This window comes from Typopeltis vanoorti, chromosome 5, assembly GCF_054136105.1.
Source record: "Typopeltis vanoorti isolate ZY-2024b chromosome 5, IOZ_Tvanoo_1.0, whole genome shotgun sequence".
Classification (NCBI taxonomy): Eukaryota; Metazoa; Arthropoda; class Arachnida; order Uropygi; family Thelyphonidae; genus Typopeltis; species Typopeltis vanoorti.
In genome coordinates this window covers 160,417,528-160,441,298 of record NC_143553.1, presented here as the reverse complement: position 1 = coordinate 160,441,298, position 23,771 = coordinate 160,417,528, and the positions used below count along the sequence as shown (strand labels likewise).

General features: G+C 36.2%; 1 protein-coding gene across 1 annotated transcript in view; it reads left to right on the top strand.

The window, feature by feature from the left end:
• The window catches only part of Oatp30B (Organic anion transporting polypeptide 30B), a 386,218-nt gene that overhangs the window by 280,835 nt on the left and 81,612 nt on the right, over nucleotides 1–23,771 (top strand). The window contains exons 13-14 of the mRNA XM_090393536.1: nucleotides 871–1,039; nucleotides 16,080–16,264. Of these exons, the coding sequence (XP_090249662.1) occupies nucleotides 871–1,039; nucleotides 16,080–16,264 (354 nt within the window). The remainder of the gene's footprint in view (nucleotides 1–870; nucleotides 1,040–16,079; nucleotides 16,265–23,771) is intronic.

Below are 23,771 nucleotides of genomic sequence, written 5' to 3'. Positions count from 1 at the left end.
CCCAATCAGCAGGTAGAATTGAAGGAAGTACAGGACGATGGTTTGATGTGAAATCAGGTGTGCAACAAGGATGCACATTATCTTCACTATCTGTATGGATTGCATTTTTATGTTGGAATGTGATATTAAATCTAATATCAAAATTGGTGATGTTAATCTTAGTGCTTTACTTTATGCAGATCATGTTATGCTTCTGAATAACTGTTGAAATAAATTTAGTATCAAAATCAGCAATAAAAAGATAAAAACAATGAAAATAGGCAGAAACATTGAAAACATCAACTGTATCCAGAATGGTAAAACATTTCATCCATTTAGGCACAATTTTTAGTGAAGATGGCAAATTAAATATGGAAATAGACAACAGAATTATTAAAGCTGGTCTGGTAAGAAGTCAGCTGAATAAATACTGATACTTCATTAAAAATGACCACTATGAAACCTGTTTGAGGAAGTGTTGTCCATTTCTATGCTAGCAACACTTTTAAAATAGATTCTTTGCATGGTGCATGTTAGATTCCTCTTGCATGTAATTTCCTCTTACATTTACTGACTTCATGAAAGTCCAGGAATTATGATACTTGTCACACTACTAAATCATTCATTCACTACACTTGGCATCTTAGAAACTGAGTTACTTAGCAGTTGCAGTGATAACAATATTTTAGGATACAGCTGATGATTTTTGCTTTCCTATTTTAATAGGAATATCAGTTTATTCTATTAACTTAAATAGAATACCATATAGCATAACTTATACCACATTGGAAAGTAGAGATAGTTGTCAAATTTTTCTTGTTATGAATTTATAAATAGTTGCAAAATAGTTATTATAGTATTGTAATCATAACATATTTCTCTCTCTCTTAGAACTGTGAATAAACCGGAGGCATTCCAAGTAAACTTAACTGCAGACTGCAACATGGGTTGCCGCTGTAATCCTAATGATATTCAGCCTGTGTGTGGAAGGAATGGCATTACTTATTTTTCTCCTTGTCATGCTGGATGTCGTGCTGAAATGGAACCCCGTCCAGATGATGTGAGTTTCTTTTGATCTAGAGAATTGTGGTGTTCGAGCACTTGACTTGATATTTAATGAGCATTGCTTTTCTTTTCTGTATTATGCATGAAATTTCTAGATGCAGTTCAGATATCTGAATATTGTTGAAAGTTTTCCACTTGGTTATACTATAAATTAAAGATGCCAAGAAGTTATATTCTTGGTTTAATCCTTTATCCAAGTGTAAACAGACAATGTTTGCATGTGAAGTTACTTCATGGCTGGGCAGTATAACTAAGTGGAAAAAATTTCAACATCTATCTCTAATCCAGAGTATTTTAGTAATAAGGTGACACCTTTTGACTACTTGTATATGGAAATATGACTTCTGCATTACTTCAACCTTGGTATCACTTCTGGGTCTGGCTGGAATGGATATATTCTTTAAGTTTAGCAATTCTAATGTGGGCAGTCTTGTCAGTTTGTCTATAGGTGGATAGTTTCCAACTACAAGGGACTTGGCCAACACCTGGTAGATCTAAGGACTGTGGCTGGTCTTTGGTGGAGCAGATAGGTGATGCTAATTTTTTAGATGGTCTGTAAGTGGTTGAAAAGTTGTATTTTTTTTTTTTTTTTAAAGATTTTTGTTGATTTTTTGAATGTGCCTGGATATATGGAATAGTGATAGCTTTGGTATAGTTTTTGTTCTGGAGAGGAGAGAGGGTGTGTTGGTTTGGGGATTTAATATTTTTTGGATATTAATTATAGGCAATGGCTAAGAATTTTTTTGAAGATGTTCAAGTTCAGTGTAAAGGGCACTGCTATCTGAACAAATTAATTTAGCCCTGTTACATAAAGTTATATGAACTCTGACCCATATAGACCCACTGTTTGGCTAGGTTTTGTTGGTGATGTGTTCTCCATTTGGCTGCATGGTCTGGTTACTTTCAACATATTTTTAAAACACCTTCACAATCATCATTCTGGATCCAGTTCACATTGGATAAAGAAACTGACAATAGCCTGCTCTTCCTAGACATTTTTACACACCAAGCTGATGGATCCCTGGCATTCACTGTTTACACAAAATTCACTCACACCAGTAGATACATTCACACAGTCACATCCAGTTTATTCCACTGAACCCTGTTTATTCCATACCATGCTCAGCAAGTCCAGACTGTTCAGGCTCATGATATTTCATATAAGACTTACGTTCTTCTGGATCAAGGGTGTCAAACTAGCGGCTCATGGGCTGCGTGTGGCCCCCAAAGCAATTTTGTGCGGCCTCCGACGCCTCAAGGAAAGATTTTAAAAAAAGGATGGTTGCTTTTTATAAAAAAAAAAACAACAGAAATACCGTATTTACTCGAATGTAACTTGCCCTCTCATATGACTCGCACTCCTGTACCCTGATTTTACTTTATGAAAAAAGAAATTAAAAAGTTTTGCATGTACTGTACATCCACATGAAAATTAAGTTGAACCACTTTCACTTTGGGACGATAACTTGCTCCCTGCGGTAATAAACAACACACCTTCCCCAACTGTCATTATACTGCAGATGCAAGAAAAACAAGTAGTTTTATTATACCACTGAATAAAGTATAGAGATATTTGCTGTCTGTGTAATATATTTCTCAATATGTGCAATATATTTCTTTAGTGCTATTAGAGACACCTAGTATAAAAACGGCACTAACTAATGAATCACATGTACCCCCTCCACATTAACTATGCTGTTTAGACTTAAGCAAAACCATATGTTTCACCAGCAAACACAGTATTTAACTAAAATCTATTGGTTTTAGTTAGATGTGTGTGAATGCCCCACTAACTCAAACACAAAGCTGCAAAAATTCGTAAATGTGTTATAACTAAGACATATAGAGTGAATGTTGTTATGACAGTTTATGGAATTTGGTTGAAGTTTTGTTTCAGCTCAAAAATGTCGGCTTGGCTTTGTGTTTTGGTAACGCGATCTTTTGTTAATACCGCACCAATCATATCCACATCTTCATAGCTGTTCTATCACTATTGGCCTACCATTGCTATCTATTTCACGTTCTGCTTTCACTTCTCAGACATTCGTGAAGGGTGTTCATTACGTATCTAAAAACTTGTAAATTACTTGTAATTTTTACTTGAAATAATGGGAAAGAAGATGACAATGCACACAGGGAAACTGCACTCGAGGCCGGAAGTAGCTATAACAAAGAGGAAATTCTTGGTAAGTCATCCCCATTTTCGTTTTTTTTTCTGAAAACTTTAGTTTCTAAAAATTCCTGCATATATCTCGCACCATGATTTTTTAGCTTTAATTTTGAGGGAAAAAAGTGCAAGTTATATTCGAGTAAATACGGTATCGATTTATTTATTTTCATACAACATTTATAGTTACAATATGGATGCAACGACCTGCTATAATATAATGTAAACTTCATCCCATCCAGAGGCCTGAATCACTGCCAGTTTGCACAATTTCTAAAAGACTTGGAGAGTGAATTTGAAGGGTTACACAGATATTTGTTGGTTATCTTGTCATAAGGTTCTAAAAAGCTTTCTTTTTTTTTACTTTTAGAGGAGATCAAATTGTTCCTAGAAATGAAAAATCATGATATTGCATTTCTTAATAATCAGACATGGGTACAAGATCTAGCATTCTTAGTTGATGTTACAGGACATTTGAATGATTTAAATGTCAAACTTCAGGGGAAAGATCAGTTAATAACACACATGTATGATGCACTGGCAAGTTTTAGATGTAAGTTAGTTTTGTTTAAAAATCATTTAAAAGAGAATATTCTAAATTACTTTCTTATGTGTGAACAGTTGAACAATAAGAATCAAAGTTTTACCTTTTCTCAAAATTGTCCCAAACTAGAAAAGATAAAAGAAGAATTTGATAGGCGATTTTAAGGAGCAAGAAGTTTTTTTGCTTTTTACCGATCCCTTTTTCCTTTAATTTCAAAAAAGTTCCTATTTGTATTCAAATGGAACTTATTGATTTCCGAAATGATTCCATTCTCAAAGCGAAATACCAAGAAGTTGGTGTAGCAAAAATATACAGTTATTTAGGTCAAAAATATCCGGAAATAAAAAAGTTTGCAGCAAATATTCTATGTTATTTTGGAAGTACCTATTTATGTGAACAATTATTCTCATGTATGAAAGATAACAAAACAGCCCACAGATCAAGATTAACCAATGTCAACCTTTCTGCCATAATGAGGGTTGTATGCTCACTCACATTCTTTGAGTCCAAATTTTGGCAGGCTGGTTAATAATAAACGTTGTCAAGTATCGGGAAAAAAATAAAATACTGAAAATAAATTACTATAATTATATTATTCAAGTGTATACTGTGTGTATATATATATATATATATATATAATTTTTTTTTTTTTTTTAACCTGAAAATATCACATTTTCCCAAAATATTTTCAGTAACATTTAAAAAAATTCCCCAAAATATAGCCCCCCCCCCCCCCCAAAAAAAAAAAAAAAATATATATATATATATATATATATATATATATATATATATATATATATATATATATATATATATATATATATAGAAGTATTTTGTTTCAACACAAACACAAAAAATTTCAAACTAACAGGAGCTCTGTAAATTTTTGTGATGGTTATTAATGAGAGTTTATACTTTTTTTAGAATGTATAAATATTTGATTTATTCAAATAAAATTTAATTTCGGTTTAATTTGGATTAAATCCTATCTATTGTAAATATTAATATAATAAAAATATTCTTTATATTATTATTTTTTTTTCAGTTGTCATAATCATTATACTATTATTTTATGTCTTGTAATGACTTAGAATAAATAAGATTTTTGTTATTAATTTTCCAATTTATTGATACTCATTTTTTCACTTTGCTTCGATTCTAATTAGTGCAGATTTTTTCAGTCAAATTTTTTGCGGCCCACTTGAGATACAGTTTTGTAGCAAATGGCCTGCAGTCCAATTGAGTTTGAGACTCCTGTTCTAGATGAATAAAAGCAGATCTTCTGGTTTGTCAAAAATATGATAAGCTGCAAAAGCAAGGAATCTGGTAGACACCTGGAAAACCTTGAGGCAAAAGCTTATAGGGAGAAGCATGAAAGTTTTTTCTGATGTGGAAGACAAAAATATTCAATGGTTTTTAAAACCTTTGCTATGTATTCAGAAAAGGGATAGGAATGCAAGTTATTCCTTCTGCATTATAAGAGCAGAGATTCCATAACTATTATGTTTTTTGATGACGGAATCATTAAAACCATTTGATAAAAAGGTGGATTTAATATGTTGCAACGCTTTGTGTAAAGGTTTTTCAGAACATAAAGATGAGCATTCATAGTGAAGAATTTATGAAGACAAACACATGTGTTGGAGTAATTACTTATAATTAAGAAAATAACACTTGATGTTTCAACCTCTGTATTGCAGTCATCATCATCAGGAAAACATACATATGTAAAGAACACAAGCTATATGACACTACATGAATGATTTCATGGTTATTTTGCAGTTATTTTACCTCACATGGTATCTCGTCCAGCACTTTTTTTTGTCCATTGTTGGTCTTATCTTTGAGCAACATATCCAGGCATTGTAATTTCAGATGTTTCTCTATCTATAATGTTTGGTTTGTTATCCAGATATTTCTTTTCTCATGCAGTCCTTGATAGCACACATGCATCTTTTCAAACTAAATTGTTCTTCATTTTTTAGTTTCCTTTACATTTAACATTCATGTGACAGCTATATATTTGGAGCTATGGTTAAGGTGTTGGAGAGATTGATTAGGGTTAGGATTCAGAATTGGGTTGATGTTGATGATAGCAGTATTCTCCATGAAATGGTCTCGATACCATTGGATTGGATAAGTAACTAGTGAGTTAGATAGGTAATTGACTCTCAGATAGGTATCAGCAGGTTGTGTACATGGGAGAGATGTAAGAGGAAGGTCACTAGTGAAGTACTGCAGGAGTCCATTTTGGGGTTCATTATTTTTAGCTTGTATAATAATAATTTTGGAACAGGAGATTGCAGATGATCCTGAGACTGGAAGAACTATGAAAAGTAGAGCAGATGTTGTAGCCTTATAAGAAGATCTGAGTGGAGCTGCCAGTTAATGTTGCAAAATGTAAGGTCTTGAAATTTGGTTGACAACAATGGAATGCAGAGTATATAATTAATGGAGAAATTTTTCAAGTGGTGGAAGGTGAGAGATCTAGGAATGGAGGTGGACAAAGACATGAAGTTCAGGGTTCATTATTTTGCCCTCATTCTACTCTTTGGACTTGGTCAGAATTGAGAACTTAAAGAGCCTAACCCAGGGCATTCCATTCTTCTGTTAACAGTTCCTATGCACATTCTCTTAAAATGCGAGCCAATATTCTGTCCGATCCCACAGCTGTATATTTGCATTCAAATTCTTCAGTATCCTAAGTACCTCCAACTCATCCTCTGTTCTCACATCAGTCCCTGTCACTTCTTCCAAAACAGTATCTTCACTTGGTGATATAAACTCGCAAAGTGGTCACTCAGTAGCTCAACAATTTTGTCTGCCTCTGCCACTTCTCTACCATCTGCAAGCATTCGAGTTTTCCTTCCATAGCCATTCTTCCTCTTACTTGCCATATAATGAATAAACTCTAGGATTTTCTTTCACCTGCTTGGCTAATTTCTTCTCATAATCTAATTTTTGCCTTCCTTACCACACTAGTCACCTTCCTTGGTTGATCTTTATACTGTTCACGCGTTAGCTGGTCACTTTTTTCCTTGTATACTCTCCACAGTATTTATTATTACTGTGGAGAGTATACAAGGAAATATACTTATTTCCTTGTATACTCTTCACATAATTACTTACTTATCCATCTTCAAAAAAAAAAAAAAAAAACTACTTATCCATCTAACTCCTACCTAATCTATCCTCTTGACACTTGGGTATGCAGTATGGTGTTGCTTTTTCCAGATACCCCTTGACTATCCTCGATGCACTGTGAACCTTCCCTTGCAGATCTTTATGGCATGGTACTGCATCAAGCTGTATCCTAAGTGTATCATAATCATCTCCATTTTAGTTCCATATACTTTTTAACTGAAATTTCTACATGTTTTACTACTTCCTAAGTCAACACGACATGATTACTTTCCCCCTTAGCTATGGATAGGTCTTCTGATCCTGTAATCATGTTCAACATTCTTGTACCCTGAGTTCCCTCAGTCATATTCTACTTCAAGTAATTCTATCATTAAGTGTATAAATTGCAGCCATAAGGTTGTGGGTTCGAATCCTGCTGTGAGCATGGATGTTTGTAATTGTCTGCGAAAATACTAGTGGTGACGGTAGATGGTATTGGTGTAATTGCAGATCGTTGTAGTTGGTAGAGACCGAGTTGTAGAGCGGGTGCCCTCCCTTGATGAGTCTTTAGACTCCCTGGAGGTGTCACATAATAATAATAATATTCCATTTCCTTCCTACCATGTGGTCTTTGTTCCTTCCACTCTGTCTCCAAAGTTAATATCCTGATAATAATTACTCAACTTGTACTCATTGTACTAATCTGCTGATACATCTCTTCAACATCATCTCTGGCACCACCTGACCTATAGTAGCAATTAGTTTTATATTTTGTCTTATTGGCCTTAGTCTGTCAGATTGACTCGAAGAAATTCCATATTTTATTATTATTATTATTACGGGCAACTCCAGGGACTTCCTAAGTCAACCCAGGGAGTCCTTAGACTCATCGAGGGAGGCCCACACATGTCCCCCACAACAATATGACATTCTCACAGTATCTATGATACCTTGCCTTGAACTCACTCACTGTCATAGCACCCACAACAGACTCTGGCAGCTTAGTCCACTCATTTACCACTCTAAAAGTAAAGAACCCAGCTCTAACACTCCTGCTAACCACACTCTTGCCCAGCTTCCATAGGTGTCCCCTAGTTCTCCCATCACCAGTCCTGATCTCAAAAATATCCTCTGAATTAATCCTATAGAAACCCTTTAGCAATTTGAATGTCTCAATCATATCTCCCCTTTTCTGCCTATCAACTAATTTCTGCAACCCACAAATCTTCAACCTGTTCTCATAAGGTTCATTCCATAGACCTGCTATCATCTTGGTCACTCGCCTCTGGATCCTCTCCACCTCCTCCCCATCAAGAAGGAACCCAGGTGACCAAATCTGGGCACAGTAGTCGAGATGAGGTCTTATCAGGGCTCGGTACAGAGGTACAATAACTTGCTTGTCTCTGCTCGTCAAGGTATTTTTCAACAACCAAGTGAGTTGATGAGCTGATTTAGCTACTTTTGCAATGTGTCCCCTAAACTTCATCTCCCTATCCACCAACACTCCCAAGTCCCTGGCCTCATCAATCTCCTGGAGTACAGTTCCACCAATGTGGTATACTGCTGCTAATCTTTTCACCCCAAAATGCATAACCTTACATTTTGTCACATTAAATTGACATCCATTCTCCATAGCCCAAAACTCCAATCTATCCAAGTCATCCTGCAAGATTTTGACATCTTCTGTATTCACTATCGCCCTACCCAACTTTGCATCATCAGCGAACAAATGAACTGTTCCTCTTAGATCCTTCCCTATATCGTTAATAAACAAATTAAACAGCAGTGGTCCAAGAACAGAACCCTGCGGTACACCACTAGTATTTTTTTGTAGATTACATCTTTTTCAGATTTTCTGCTTTGAAAGCTCCACAACTGCTGATAAAATTTCTGATATAATATTGAATAAAAGTCAGCACTTTTTCTGTAGTATATCAAATAAGCTAATTGCTTATGTCTTTTTAGAAACTGAATATTTTCAGTCATTTGCTGGATGAATTTACAAGTGAATTTTCATTTCATTCTTAATGTTTTCTGATTGTTTTGAATAATTCGGAATATTCAGTAGTTTTATATTTTGTTTCATTTCTCTTTGCTTCTGCATAAAATGTTTCTTTTTTTTTGTTCCTCAACAATCGTCTTTTGTTTTGAGATTCCAATTATTTCAAGTAAGCAATGCTTACTTGAAATAGCTGGTGCCCCAAAATAAAAACTTGTCATTATTATCTGGGTAGTGTCATTACTTCTGAGAGATCAGAATTGTCATCTATGTAAGATTTATTATTATTATTTGATACCTCCAGGTACAATTGTCTCCAGTACTTAATCCACCAACTGACCACACCAACACCATCTACTGCCAACTACCACCATTGGTATTTCCATAGACACTCGCAAACATCCATGCCCATGGCAAGATTCAAACCTGCAGGCTTTTTGCTGGAGAGCGGATATGCTAACCACTCAGCCAGCTGGTATTTCAGTGTTTTTGTGTACATTTGTTTTTGATTCTCAAAGCATTTTCTTCTTTTTTTTTTTGAAGTTTATTTGAATCTTGAAGCATACCGTACGATTGGAACTTTCAACATTGATAGTGAACCACCAGAAATTATTTACTGAGAATATTCATTTTCACTAGTTCTTGCATTTGGACTTTTCCATCTCCACTTTTTTTTTTCCCTTGAAAAAGGAATTTTCCTTTCCCATGAATTCTAATAGTCTTGCTCCCTAACACCCTCGTGCCATATCCAAGATTTTCCATCAAGCTTTCATCAGATTCATGTGTACCAATTCTGGCATTAAATTCCCTTCCCACAATATGTTGAAATGTTTTTCTTTGCTGAATAGTTGTCACATATCATGATAGAAGTCTTCAGTTTCTTTATTAGTATGACTTATTCTTGGTGCACAGATTTGAATTAACTTGAGAGTATATTTTTATTATTATAGAATTATTTCAATACCATTCTTTAGTATTTTCTTTATCAAGAATCATTTTCCACTGATTCTTTTCTCGTTTGCTTCTATAGTATAACATCTTCTCATTATTATTATTATTATTATTATTACATAACACCTAAAGGGAGTCCAAAGACTTATTGAGGGAAAGTACCTACTCTACAACTCTCCATCTCTACCAATTCACCAATTGCGACTACCTTCATCACCTACACCAATGCCATCTACTGCCGACCACCAACAGTAGTATTTTCACAGACAAACATCCATGCCCACGGCAGAATTCGAACCCACAGCCTTTTGGCTGGAGAGTAGCTAACCACTCGGCCAACCAAGCTGACAATTCTTCACTTTTAAGTGAAGAATTTCTTCACCGTTACGTATAACTTTATACGATCCATGGATGGTCCCATATTAGCTGTTTTAACTAAAAGTTGTTTTCAACTGTTAGGCATGCTTTACTGCTGAATCCTATAGTTTAAAGTTCCAGAGCCTATGTCCAATGGTAGTGTGATCTTGGTTACTCAGGGATTCTTTAATGTTTAATTAATGTTTAACTGTAGAAAATCTACAGTTAGATTCTGTATTGAGACCACATGTTTTAGACATATAACAAATTGAATGAAATAAAAAAATATAACCTTACAAGTTTCATAAGTCATTGGACATATCAGGTGGTACAAGCAAAAGTTATACACAAAAAAGATGAAAAACAATTAATTACATGCACAAACTTTGTTTGCTTATGCCTAGATAAAGGGTGAAACCAAGAATATAATTTCTTGGCATCTTTAATTTATAATTAATTACACATAGAAGATATTATCAGAACTTCACACAACTGGTCATACAAACAAGCACCCCAATTTGTGAGGTTCTGATAACATCTGCTATGTGTAATTAATTGTTTTTAGTCTTTTTTTGTGTATAACGTTTGCTAGTATCCCTGATGATGCAAGTCCAGCTTACAAAACTTGCAGGGTTATATTTTTTTATTTTATTAAACTCACATCTAAAAACATGTGGTCTCAATACTGGAAATCTACAGAACTGTTAAACCACAGAAACGTACCTATTCATTTGATGTTTAACTGCCTTCTGCCATAGGCAGTTAAACAATCTCGTCTCCAGTGAATTAAAACCATAATTCACCAATGCTGAGCTGGTCCACTGCTCTTTATGTATTATATAGAGAGCTGTCCTGACATCCAACAGATGGTAGTCAGGATTTTCTCCTATCTGCTGGACATGCTTAGTAGCTGGTAAAAGTCCTAAGAGTAGGTCATAACAGACCTACTCTTTAACAACAGTAAGCTTATTATGATAGTGTTCATTAATGGCAGTTTACACCTTATGAAATGCCGCTTTATCATTTCCTTGAATGCCAACAATATTTTGTTGATAATATATCACCACGTATTCTGAAGGAATGTGCCAGGGAGTTAACACCTGCCTTGACATATTTTTTAAATATGAATCTTACACTGGGTCACGTTTCAAAGGAGTGGAAGGAGGACAAGATTGTGCCACTTCATAAGGGAGGTGAGAGAACTCAAGCATCAAATTATAAGCCTCTGTGTGTGTCAGGTGTGTGGTTAAGTTGTTGGAGAAGCTTGTGAGAGCTAATATTCAGAATCGGGTTGACAACAATGGTATTATCTTTGATGGACAGCATGGATTTGCTAAAGGCAGGTCATGCTTTAATAATCTGTTTACTTATTACAATAAGGCGACTGCTTCCTTGGACAGAGGAGAGGGATACACAGTAATATACTTAGATTTCACAAAAGCTTTTGATAGAGTACTGCATGATAAGTTTTGATAGTCAGACTAGAGCAAATGGGGTTGGATATTAGATTAGTTCATTGGATTGGCGACTGGCTATCTGATAGGTATCAGCAAGTTGTGTATGGATGATCAATATCCAGGAAAATGAAAGTCACTAGTGGTGTGCCTCAGAGGTCTGTTTTAGGGCCACTACTATTTAACTTGTATATTAATGGTAAGGGAAGGAAGATGTTGTGGCCTTTCAAAGAAGTCTTGAATAAATTGAGTTAATGAGCATGGGAATGGGGATCTGAGTTCAATGTTGCAAAATGTAAGGTTTTAAATTTTGGGAAACAAAGATGGGATGTAGAATTTATGCTTGGTGAGGATATATTGTCGGAAGTGGAGGAAATAACAAATCTTGGGGTGATAGTGGACAAGAATCTGAAATTTAATGGGACACATTGCCAAAATTGTGAAGACAACAGAAAGAATTCTGGGAATGATGTAGAGGACACTGACTGTTGTGGTCTTTCAAAGAAGACTTGAATAAATTGAGTTAATGATGTAGAATTTATGCTTGGTGGGGATATAATATTGGAGGTTGAGGAAATAAGGAATCTTGGGGTGATAGTGGATAAGGATCTGAAATTTAGGAGACATTGTCAAAATTTTGGGAATTATGCAGCGGACACTGACTTGTAGAAGTATGGAGATTCTTGTTCCATTGTATAAGGCTTTGATTAGGCCACACGTGGACTACTGTGATCAGATTTGGTCACCTGGTTTTCAGAAGGATGAAGAGATGTTTGAGTGTCCAGAGGTGACTGACCAAGGTCGTTTCTGACCTGGAATGCTGGATATGAGAAAGATTGAGAAGATGCAATTTACAGAGTCTGATGGATAGGAGTAAGAGGGGAGATATGATAGACCTACAAGTTAGTAAGGAGTTGTTATAGGATCAACGTTGGAGAGGTTCTACATAAAACAGTGGGAGATCAGAGGAGAACCAGAGGTCATCTCTGGAAACTGTATAAAGAGGGTTTGAGCAGGGGAGTGAGAAGCAGGTTTTTTGCATGCAGAGTTGTGAATGATTGGAATGCCTTTCCTGAGAGTGTGGTGTCCACAGAGAATTTGAGTGTGTTTAAAGCTCACTATGATGAGCTGTGTCTATGATAAAAGTACCTCCTAGATGAGTCTTTGACTCCATGGGGTCTTGGGTAATAATCTTCCACTATGCAAGTTCTTTTTCTCCATGAAATTCACTCCATATATCTATAAACTGCACACCATTCCTCCTGTACAATCCTCTCATTGAGCCATTAGCAACCAAGGCCCTTCTCAATTCGGTCATATCATGCTGAGGCAGCAGACTAACAATGTTTACTTTCTCACTTCTCTTCACTTCTGTCAGCAGCTCTTTCATGTCTTCTCTCATTGCATTTTTCTCAATATGCCTGTCAAAACAATCAATTCTTTCACTAATCTCCAAATTAACAGCTTTACCAATATCCTTAATTCTCACACATTCTCGTTGAATTCATCTCTTATCATAGAATCTCCATATCTTCTCCTTACTCTGTTTCTTTTTCCATGGTTTTCCAATAATTTCAAGTCCCTTTTGCTAGTGTTTTGTACTGTGAAGGACTCATAAGAGTGCCTTTTCTCTCATCATTGTCATCTCATCATCCACGTTACGTAACTTCAGTTACTTCTTTCATACTGTCATTCATGTTTCAACTATTTTTCACTCCTTCCACCACATTCTGTACAACTTTTTCATTGTTTATTTGAGAATAAATTTTTTATGGATCAAATTACAGTAAAATCTCTCGTAACCAGCACCCACTTAACCTGCAATACCAAAATACGGCACTTTCGAAGGTCTACATTTAAGCCTATGACATTAAAAAAAAAATGCAATGGGCTTGCATTCTGGGAAGATTTGCCTAGCAATATTCATCTATGTCAACACATGATGTTATGAAACTTCGTTGTGTACACAGTGAATTTTTAAAGCTCTTGCGACAATCTTGTAAGCAGGCAGACATTCGAAGTTATGTCGTCACACTAAGAAATTCATGACAACTTTCATGTGATAATACGTACTGTAATTTTTAAATGGTGTTTAAATTTGATTTTGTGAAATATAAAATTATGTGTATGTGTTTTAAATTTAAAAGAAATCCACAGGACTTTTGATGTTTATTTAATTATGGCCGGAAGATTGAAAAACACGACCAACGAACTTCGCATGCTGCAATTTCTACACATGGCATCACAAAACATGAACAGGTAAGTTCTCGAAATATACATATATTCAATTATCCAGCAAAATCTTGTATCTGGAATTGGTGAAGTCCTGTTGTTGCCGGTTAAGAGAGATTCTACTGTATATCAAACAAATTCTGATTACCAATGGCTGACTGTTTACATTCACCATATGAGATTAGTACTGCTAGCTTTAAAATCGTCATGCTAAATTGCCAAGAAATTAAAAACCATGGCTCTCATTAAAAAGCAGGGTAATATTGTGAAAATTTCCATTAATTTACTAACATTTTTTTTTTTGAAAAATGTTTATAAATTAATGTTAATTATTTTTTGAAAGACACTACTTTTTTTTTTAACAATTCTGTTAGTAAACATGGCTTTTAAAAAAATGCCAAGCTGTCTTAATGTGTGTGTGTGTGTCTCACTCACTCTATCTTCCAATAATTGTCCGGACACTTTAGCAATTTACAATTGATACCAGCAAGCGAACCCTAATATCAGGTATGTCCACCTTTGGCTTTGATCACCTCACCTCTTGCACCCATTGCAGAGACTTTCTACCAACATGTACCAGACATCAGTTGGAATTTGTCTTCATTCCTCCATCAAAGCAGCAATTAGTTCAGCGACAGATTGAGGATGTGCTTCTCTGAACCTCAATCACCGCTCCAGTTCATCCCACGCGTGTTTGATGGGGGTTGAGGCCAGGACTCTGCACAGGCCAGGGCAGTTTTTTGACTACCAGTCCATGACAGTTGCAGCTTTGTGGAATGGGGCATTGTCATCTTGATAGTAACACAGGTCCATTCCATAAAAACTCCACAGTGTAGGCAGCATCTGATTATCCAGAATATCAAGATACTGAACTGCCTTCATGGAACCACGGACAATGACCATTGGTCCCACTGCAAACCAGCTGAATGCATCCCACACCATTATTCCTCCACCACGCTGTGGTAACAAGCATTCACCAGGTTGCCTCCACACCTACACCCCTTACCATCAGATTGGAGACAGATGTACCTTGATTCATCGCTCCATACCACCATTTTCCATGGATCAATTGTCCAGTTCACACACTATTTGTTCCAGGCTAGACAAGCTGCCTTGTTTGTTGTTGTTGTGATGTTCAGCTTGTGTGCCACTGCTCTTTCATGGAAACCCAGTAAATGGAGTTCTTTTCATACAGTATTAGTGCTCACAATGGTGTTACTGTAGTTCTGGAACTCCTCACAGATGGTCTGTGCCAATTGTAGTTGGTTTTTGCATGCCACTATCCTCCTGTCCCTCTCAGTCATTTTCGGTGGCTGCCCTGGATGTTTCCTGCACTGGTGATGTCAGAACGTCTCCATTTTTTGATCACACTGCCAACCATTGATTTTGGATGCTCTAGATGAGTGGCAATGGCACATATGACCATTACACTTATGTGATAGCCCACAATGATGCCTCTCTCAACATTACTGAGTTTACATTGTGTTGCCATATCACCTGTTCCACTACTACGATGAAATAATACATCTTACTATCTGTACACTGATTTTTATGTTAACAAACTGGAATATTCCATAACTTCATAATAAGGGTGTCCAGACAACTATTGGTATATAGTGTGTGCATGTATGTATTTTTATTTTTTTTTTATAAATCTTCCAAATGTTTATATATGTCATCAAGTGATTGCCAATGAATAAATATCAATACAGTGTGGCCTCCCTTAAAACCTCCCAAAATCTCCATGTGGCTGCATCAATAAAAGTTTGCCAACTACTCTTGAATACGCAAATCCATATAGTAAGTATGTCAATCTCCAGACAAAAGCAGATTGTGATCTGTGTTTCAGAATTTCATCTGTAATGAAATTCAAGTTCTGTTACAGATACCCCACACTTTTCAACTGATAGTTGCTACTTTTTTTTTCTTGGAAATATCCAGCAAAATAGATAGCACTTGCAGCTCTTTGGTGCTTACTATGTCATTCACCAATAGTGTGGTACACAGCATTACACTTATGCACTCTGAAATACCAATCCTTTTGCTTCGCAACATTTCTTAGTGTAAAAAAAATTCATGAAAGTAAAATTAATTTAAGATTGTAATATTTTTCAAATAATTATATATATGAACTTTAGACTAAAAATTAATTGCAAACTGATTCAAATTAAATATAGTTAAAAAATAAGTTTAAATTATATTTCCTAGGGTTTCACCAATTGTGCCTGCATTCCAAATAACCACTCTAATCGGGAAGTGACTGCTATACCATTAGCAACTAGTGGCCCTTGTCCTCAGGTATGCAAGGCGATGATACCTTTCATGATTCTTCTGTTTATCATGACTCTGGTTGTTTCCATTACTCAGATGCCTCTCTTAATGATAACACTCAGGTAGGTTTTAGATTATCTTAAGTTTGTGACAGTATATATAGCTGCCATATCTTTTAGTTTGACAGTCTTCTAACTCTGTTTAGATTTAATGTTTACATATTATTAAATGCATAGAAAATATTAAAATATAACATGAATATTTTGACTGTGTAAAACTGAATTTGTATGTTGATGGATTACGTTGTATTGCGTGATCCGTTGTCAATCTGATGCAAAACTTCAGCATTATTCAGCATTAGTTCTTTGTATGGGTGCACAAGGTGATAATTATGAATTGACAAGTATTTCTTTGTTTTTGATAGCTCTACCCTTAGCTTAGAATTCTTGATCATGTTAGTTGCTCATTTACGTTGCGTTATGTGTTTAATTTTTTTTTTAGTGACAGTTGAAATCATGAATGGTTTCTTACAGATCCCCTCCCCTCCTCCATCCTAGCTTCAGACTTCCTCCCTAATGTCTTCATTTTTAATATGATTCTGTGATTGATACCATCTGTTCACTTCCATGATTTTTATCAGCTCTGGTCAGTCTTTGATTAAGTGCTTTATTTTTAACCCAGATCTCAGATCCCTAACTTAAAACTGGATGGAATATAACCATCTTGTATATTTCTAGTTTAATGTTTGGCTGATTCATTTCTCTTATTCCATAAAATTTATTCAACTGGCTTTCAAGCATACCAGCTTTGCTTATTCTGTTGTCAGTTTCCATATTAAACTTGCCATCTTTGCTAAAAACTGTCTAAATAGCTGAAATATTTTACTTGTGCTACAAGTTCTCCATTGGGAATGCAGCAGAAGTTAGTATGTTCCTGCCGATTTTCATAGTTTGGTCTTTTTATTGCTGATTTTCATGCTAAATTTGATACAACTGTTATTCAGTTTAGTTAGAGAATCTTGGAGACTTGCATCAGATGTGTTTAGGAGTACATGTACATGAAGCAAGTGATCTACTCCTAGATGAAACTGTAGATGAGTTCGTATCTCATCTAGGATACAAAGTACTTTTATAAGGGGTATTCAACTGAAACTAATTAGTCAGTCTTATTTGGAGGTCACAGGGTTTTTCTTCCAAGAAGATAACCCAGTCAGAAAAACACATACAATTAATAGACATCTTCTGTAAAGAGGATTAACTGCAATCTTGTGTTAATTATTTCTGTGAAGCTATGTTAGTTAGCCATAACAAGCCATCAAGTTTCATACATTTAAAGATGAGATGGTTCTTCCACTGAAGCCAACTATTCACTCCTGATTCACTGATTTTTTTCTGAACTCTCATATGTGATTACAAGTCTGTGACCAGTTGCTTTATTTCTAACCCAACCTTTGGATCCATTTAAAATGAGCTTGAATCCCAGCATATATAATGGCATGGTGTTTGGTTGATTCCTCTTATTCCATATACCAAGTTTTGGCCTAAAAGGGGCAATATCCCTTAGACTGGCTGAAGTGATCATTATCATTATTCAGGCCTCCATGGAGTAAAGAGACTCATTGTGAGAGGTCCTTCCAAGGAAACACAGTCTATCATACCACTCCTTGAACTCATTTGCTCTCAAGACCGTTTTTGCTCTCACCACTCTATCAGGCAACACATTCCATGGTTCAATCACCCTCCATGCACAGAAACCACTCTTCACACTCTTGTTCACAGCTTCCTTTCGTAACTTCCAGGGATGGCCCCTTGTCATCATTTCTTCCCACTGTTCCACCAAGCCAAAGAATTCTCCAGTGTCAACCCTGTAACTACCTCTCAACAGTTTAAGTCTCAATCATATCACCTCTCCTTCTATATACCAAACTCTGCAGTCCATATTCCCTCAGCTGATCCACATAACAAACAGTGTACAGTCCTGAAGCATCTTTGTTTTCATACTGTGTACCCTTTCCATACTTAATTTATCCCCTTCAAATTCTGGGGACCAAATTTGATAACAGTAGTCTAAGTGCGGTCTGATCAAGGTCTTATACAATGGAATGATAACTCTTCTATCTCTGAAGATAAGTGTCCTCAGTATTGCAGCAATCCTCTGGGTTACCTTCACCATCGTTGCGATATGCTCCTTGAATTTCAGTTTTCTATTGATCATAAACCACCCCCCCCCCAGTACAGCTCCTGCAATCGAGTATGCAGCCTCCCAACGATGTATCCCAAACTTCAAGATTTTACATTTTGCTGCATTAAACCAAAACAGAAAAACTAGTTTTTGTGTAAGAGTACAAACTCTTACACAACTTCCATTAGTGACCTCTATAAGTATTTTCTCTCTCCTCCCCTGCCCCATTCAGTATATATTGAAAAATTTCTTTTGCATCAAGCTGATAGAACTCCCTGTAGTAACTTATAAGTTTCTGTTCTGTTCCTTCTTTTCCACCTATGAAGTAAATTTTTGAGTTTGCTGTAGTGAGGCAGTCGTAACAAAATTGTATCTACTTGTTACTGTATTCAACAGCTAACAAATTGTCTTAGGTATTGTCCACTTTAATATGCTTTCCAATTTCATCTACCTGTGTATTCTGTATATACCTTTAGAGAATAATGATGTATTATTATTATTATTCGCTCTTCCATGGAGTCAAGTGACTCATTGCGAGAGGTCCTTTCTGGGAAACACAGTCTCTCATTCCACTCCTTGAACTCATTGACCATTCTTGCTCTCACCACTCTATCAGGCAATGCATTCCATAGTTCCACCACCCTCCACATAAAGAAACCACTCCTCACCCTCTTGCTCACAGCCTCCTTTCGTAACTTCCAGGGATGGCCCTTGTCACTTCTTCCCGCCGTTCGACCAAGCGAAAGAACTCCCCAATGTCTACCCTATAACTGCCTCTCAACAGTTTAAAAGTCTCGATCATATCACTTCTCCTTCTTCTATCCACCAAACTCTGCAGGTGGATAGAAGGGATATATTATCATTAATATATCCCTTCTATATTCCACATTCCCTTAACCGATCCTCATAATTAGCATTGTACAGTCCTGAAACCATCTTTGTTATCTTACTGTGTATCCTCCAAGTTAATTTATCCCCTTCAAATCATGGGGACCAAATTTGAGACCAGTAATCTAAGTGTGATGATCATGGTCTTATACAACGGAATGATAACTCTTCTATCTCTGCAGGTCAGCATTGCAGCAATCCTCTGGGTTACCTTCATCATCTTTGCAATATGCCCCCTGAATTTCAGTTTTCTATCAATCATCACCCCCAGATCTCGTCTTCCCTACTTCCTCCAGTACAGCTCCTCCAATCGTGTATGCAGCCTCCCATCAATGTATCCCAAACTTCAAGACCTTACATTTTGCTGCGTTAAACCGACACCCCCCATTCTTTTGCCCATCTGTCTAGTTTATTCAAATCCTTTTGCTTGGCTGCCACATCTTTACTGTTACAAATAACCCTAGCCAGCTTTACATCATCTGCAAACAACTGAATATCCCCTTACAATCCATTGACACTGTCATTGATATAAAGGTTAAACAATACAGGTTCCAGTGCTGACCCCTGTGGAATCCCACTTGTAACCTTTTGCTTCGTTGATATTGCTCCACCATACACAACTCTCTGATACCTATCAGACAGCCAATCCTGAATCCAGTTGATTAACATGACATCAACACCCATGTACTGTAACTTAAATATCAGTTTATCATGTGGCACCCTGTCAAATGCCTTTGCAAAATCCAAAAAAATGGCAGTGTATGCCTTTCCTTCATCAACTGCTCTTGTCACTTTATTATAAAAAGCAATCATATTACTTAAGCAAGAAGTAAATCCATGTTGATTCTCACAGATAACATTTCCCTCATCTGCCCAACGTTGTATGTTGTCCCTCACTAATTTCTCCAAGACCTTAACAACTACTGATGACACACAAACTAGCCTATAATTAGACACTTCTAGTCTGCTGCTGCCCTTATGCAATGTCACTATCTTACTTTACTTCCATTCCTTGGGTACCTTTCTCGTTGCTAGGTTCTTTAGCACATTCTCTCAAAACCCGTGGTGAAATACCATCCAATTCCACTGCTTTAGTGACATCTAGAGTACTCAGTATTTGAAACACACTCTCCTCTAAACCTCGAACCTGCCTTACCTCTCTAGTATTAAAACCCTTCTTCTCCAGGATGAAATACTCCAATAAAGTGCTCATTGAACAACTCCACTATGTCCTCTGCATCAGTTACTCTATTCCTATTTTTATCCCACAATGTCACTCTTTCACTATCATTTCTCCTCTTACTGGCAACATAGCTAAAAAAATTCCGTAGGATTTTTTTTGGATCTTAATGCCAATCTCTTCTCATATTCCAGTTTTGCTTTCCTCACCATATTAGTCACTCTCCTGGCCTGAGTCTTATATTTTCAAGCATCTGCTCTCCACTCTTCTCCTTAAATCTCATCCATAATCTCTTTGATATTGTTTGTTATCCACTTTACACCAAATTGTGTCTGTTTCTTCACTCATGGAACACAGCTTTCTATTGCTGCTAATAAATATTCCTTCACCATTTCACAAACATTAATGATATTCTGGCCTTCCAGTTCCACCCTCCATAGAACTGCCCCAAGTTGATATCTAAGACTATTATAATCACCCTCCTTATAATTCCATGTATGTTCTCTTTTCTTTGTTACTCCTTCATGTCTATTCATCTTCCATGTCAAAACCACATGGTATTATTCCTTACTTTTGTGTAATCATGAGATTGACTGTAACCATGTAGGATACATTGCGAAAAGTGAGGTGAGCTTGGTGGAGCTATGTATTATGTATCCACATTTCTGTGCCTATAGTAACATCTAGCTAATTATCTCAATCCACCTCAATTTCATAAAGTACTGTCTCAAAACTCTGTCTCCACCTTTTGCTAGCACACTTCCTCTCCAGTCATTAACAGCACTATTTCTCCCCCCCCCTTCCTCCCTCCCTTTGTTATTCTTTTTTATCTACATAAAAAACATTCCTTAATTTCTATTTCCAGTAGGATATCTATTCCTCAGCCAACCATGTTTCCCTTACATCAATAATTTTTGAACAAATGAATTTAATGTGCAACAATTTTATCATTATCTCTGATATACCTGGTATTCATAAACTCATTTTTAGATCTATAGCCAGTGGCAGTTCCACTCTTTCATCTGTGACTTCATCCACACATGACCTTGATGTTATCCTCTTTGTTACTACCTATCCAGCTCTTGGGTAATTTGTGATAATGAATAGTGTCATTGTACAATGATATACCTTTTTACAATTGTCTATAGTCATTTATTTATATGATGAGATGACATGTTAGTAATGACTAATCCATATCCCAAGTAGAAATCTAGCAGGCACATCTCTGCCGCAAATCTCAGTCTAATTTATTTCGCTTTGTGAAATTTATTCACATCCTGATAACTTGAAGTCATCTTCTATACTAGTAATGTTTGTTCAATGTTAGATACCGCATTTACTTCCATTTCTCAGATTTTTGCTATCTGAATCTTATAGTTTTGTTTATTCTTATATTTATTACTCATTTTTATATTCTTTTTAATATCTGATATGAAAGAATTAATGCTAATTATGTTGACATAATACTTCAATAATGAATATTCTTTCTGTTCTGCATTATTCCGTAAAATATCTCTTACTATATTAAATATTTTGTTTCTTTTATTCTTTTTTGTATATATTTTTTTGTTTTTTTCCTGTCATATTGTCTGTTCAATGAGTTAAGTAATTGAACTCTGAAATCTGTGCATTCCATGGGTGCAGTCCCAAAGTACAGTATGGAGAAAAAAAAAGTACTGAACTTGGAACCCCCCCCCCCCTTCAATACACACATTATGAGACATTATGAGATATGCCCAACTGCATGCACATTAATAGAAGAGCACTTGTAGAGTCTATGCCATTATGTTTAGCTGTAACAATGATGGTGAAAGAAAAGATATTTATTGTTGAGCATTATTTTCGTTCATACAGAACTAGACGATCAAATGGTCCAAGCCTATGGCATGTTTATGAGCAGTTTGTTTGTCGTTTCCGCTCTTCCCTCCCCCCTTTCTCCATTCAGTCTGAGATATCTTTTAAGAACATGCCAAACATACTTAAAGACTCAAAACTTCTTTTGTGGTAAGGCATGGAAATGGAGATTTGGGTTCAATGTTGCAAAATGTAAGGTTTTAAAATTTGGAAAACAAAGATGGGATGCAGAATTTATGCTTGGTGAGGCTATATTGTTGGAGGTGGAAGAAATAAGAGATCTGGGGGTGATAGTGGATAAGGATCTGAAATTTAGGGGACACATAGCCAAAATTGTGAAGACGACACAAAGGCTTCTGGGAATGATGCAGAGGACACTGACATGTAGAAGTAGGGAGATTCTTGTTCCGTTGTATAATATTAGGCCACACATGGACTATTGTGCCCAGATTTGGTCACCTGGTTTTCAGAAGGATGAAGAGATGTTGGAAAGGGTTCCAAAGGTGATTGACTAAGGTAGTTTCTGATCTCTGGAATGTTGAGTATGAGGAAAGATTGAGTAGATGTGATTTGCAGAGTCTGGTGGCCAGGAGGAAGAGGGGAGATACGATAGAGACCTACAAGTTGGTAGGGTTGTTATAGGATTAATGCTGGAGAAGTTCTACATAAAATAGTGGGAGATCAGGGGAGAACCAGAGGTCATCCCTGGAAACTGTATAAAGAGGGTGTGAATAGGGGAGTGAGGGGGCAGATTTTTTTCGTGCAGAGTTGTGAATGATTAGAATGCCTTGCCTTAGAGTGTGGTGTCTGTAAGGAGTTTGAATGTTTTCAAGGCACGGTATGATGAGCTATGTGTGTGTGTGATAAAAGGACCTCCCAGATGAGTTTTTGACTCCATGAGGTCTTGGGGTAATAATAAGGAAATATTAAGAATAGAAATTGCTAGATCAACCTTCATTAGCATGAAAAGCATTCTGACCTTAAGGGAAATTCACACAAAAACAAGAATTAGGCTATCCAAATGCTACGTATGGTCAACACTGCTGTATGGAGTAGAAACTTGAACAATATCAAAATAGTGTGAAAATAAACTAAAGAAAATAAAAGCCTTTGAGATGTGGATCTTCAAGCAGAGTTCTTAGAGTCCCATGGACTAGCAAAAAAAATAATTTAGAAATATTAGAGATGATTGGAGAAGATAGGACTCTGTTGAAAACCATTAAGAAAAGGAAAACCACCTACCTTGGTCACATACTAAGACATGATTCTCTACAAAAAACACTTCTAGAAGGAATGATACAAGGAAAAAGAAGAAGAGGAAGACAAAGAACAGATTGGATGGGAAATATTAAGGACTGGACCTTTTTGTCCTATGAAGAATGTAAAAGAGAAGCAAAACACGTACATGGTGGAAGCTCATAGTAGTCAACCTGGAAGGAGATGACATCTGACAAGACAATAAAATCAGCAGTGCCTGACTGACTGACCAAACTTGTAAGTAATGAATCAAGAGGCTTCCCAGTCAG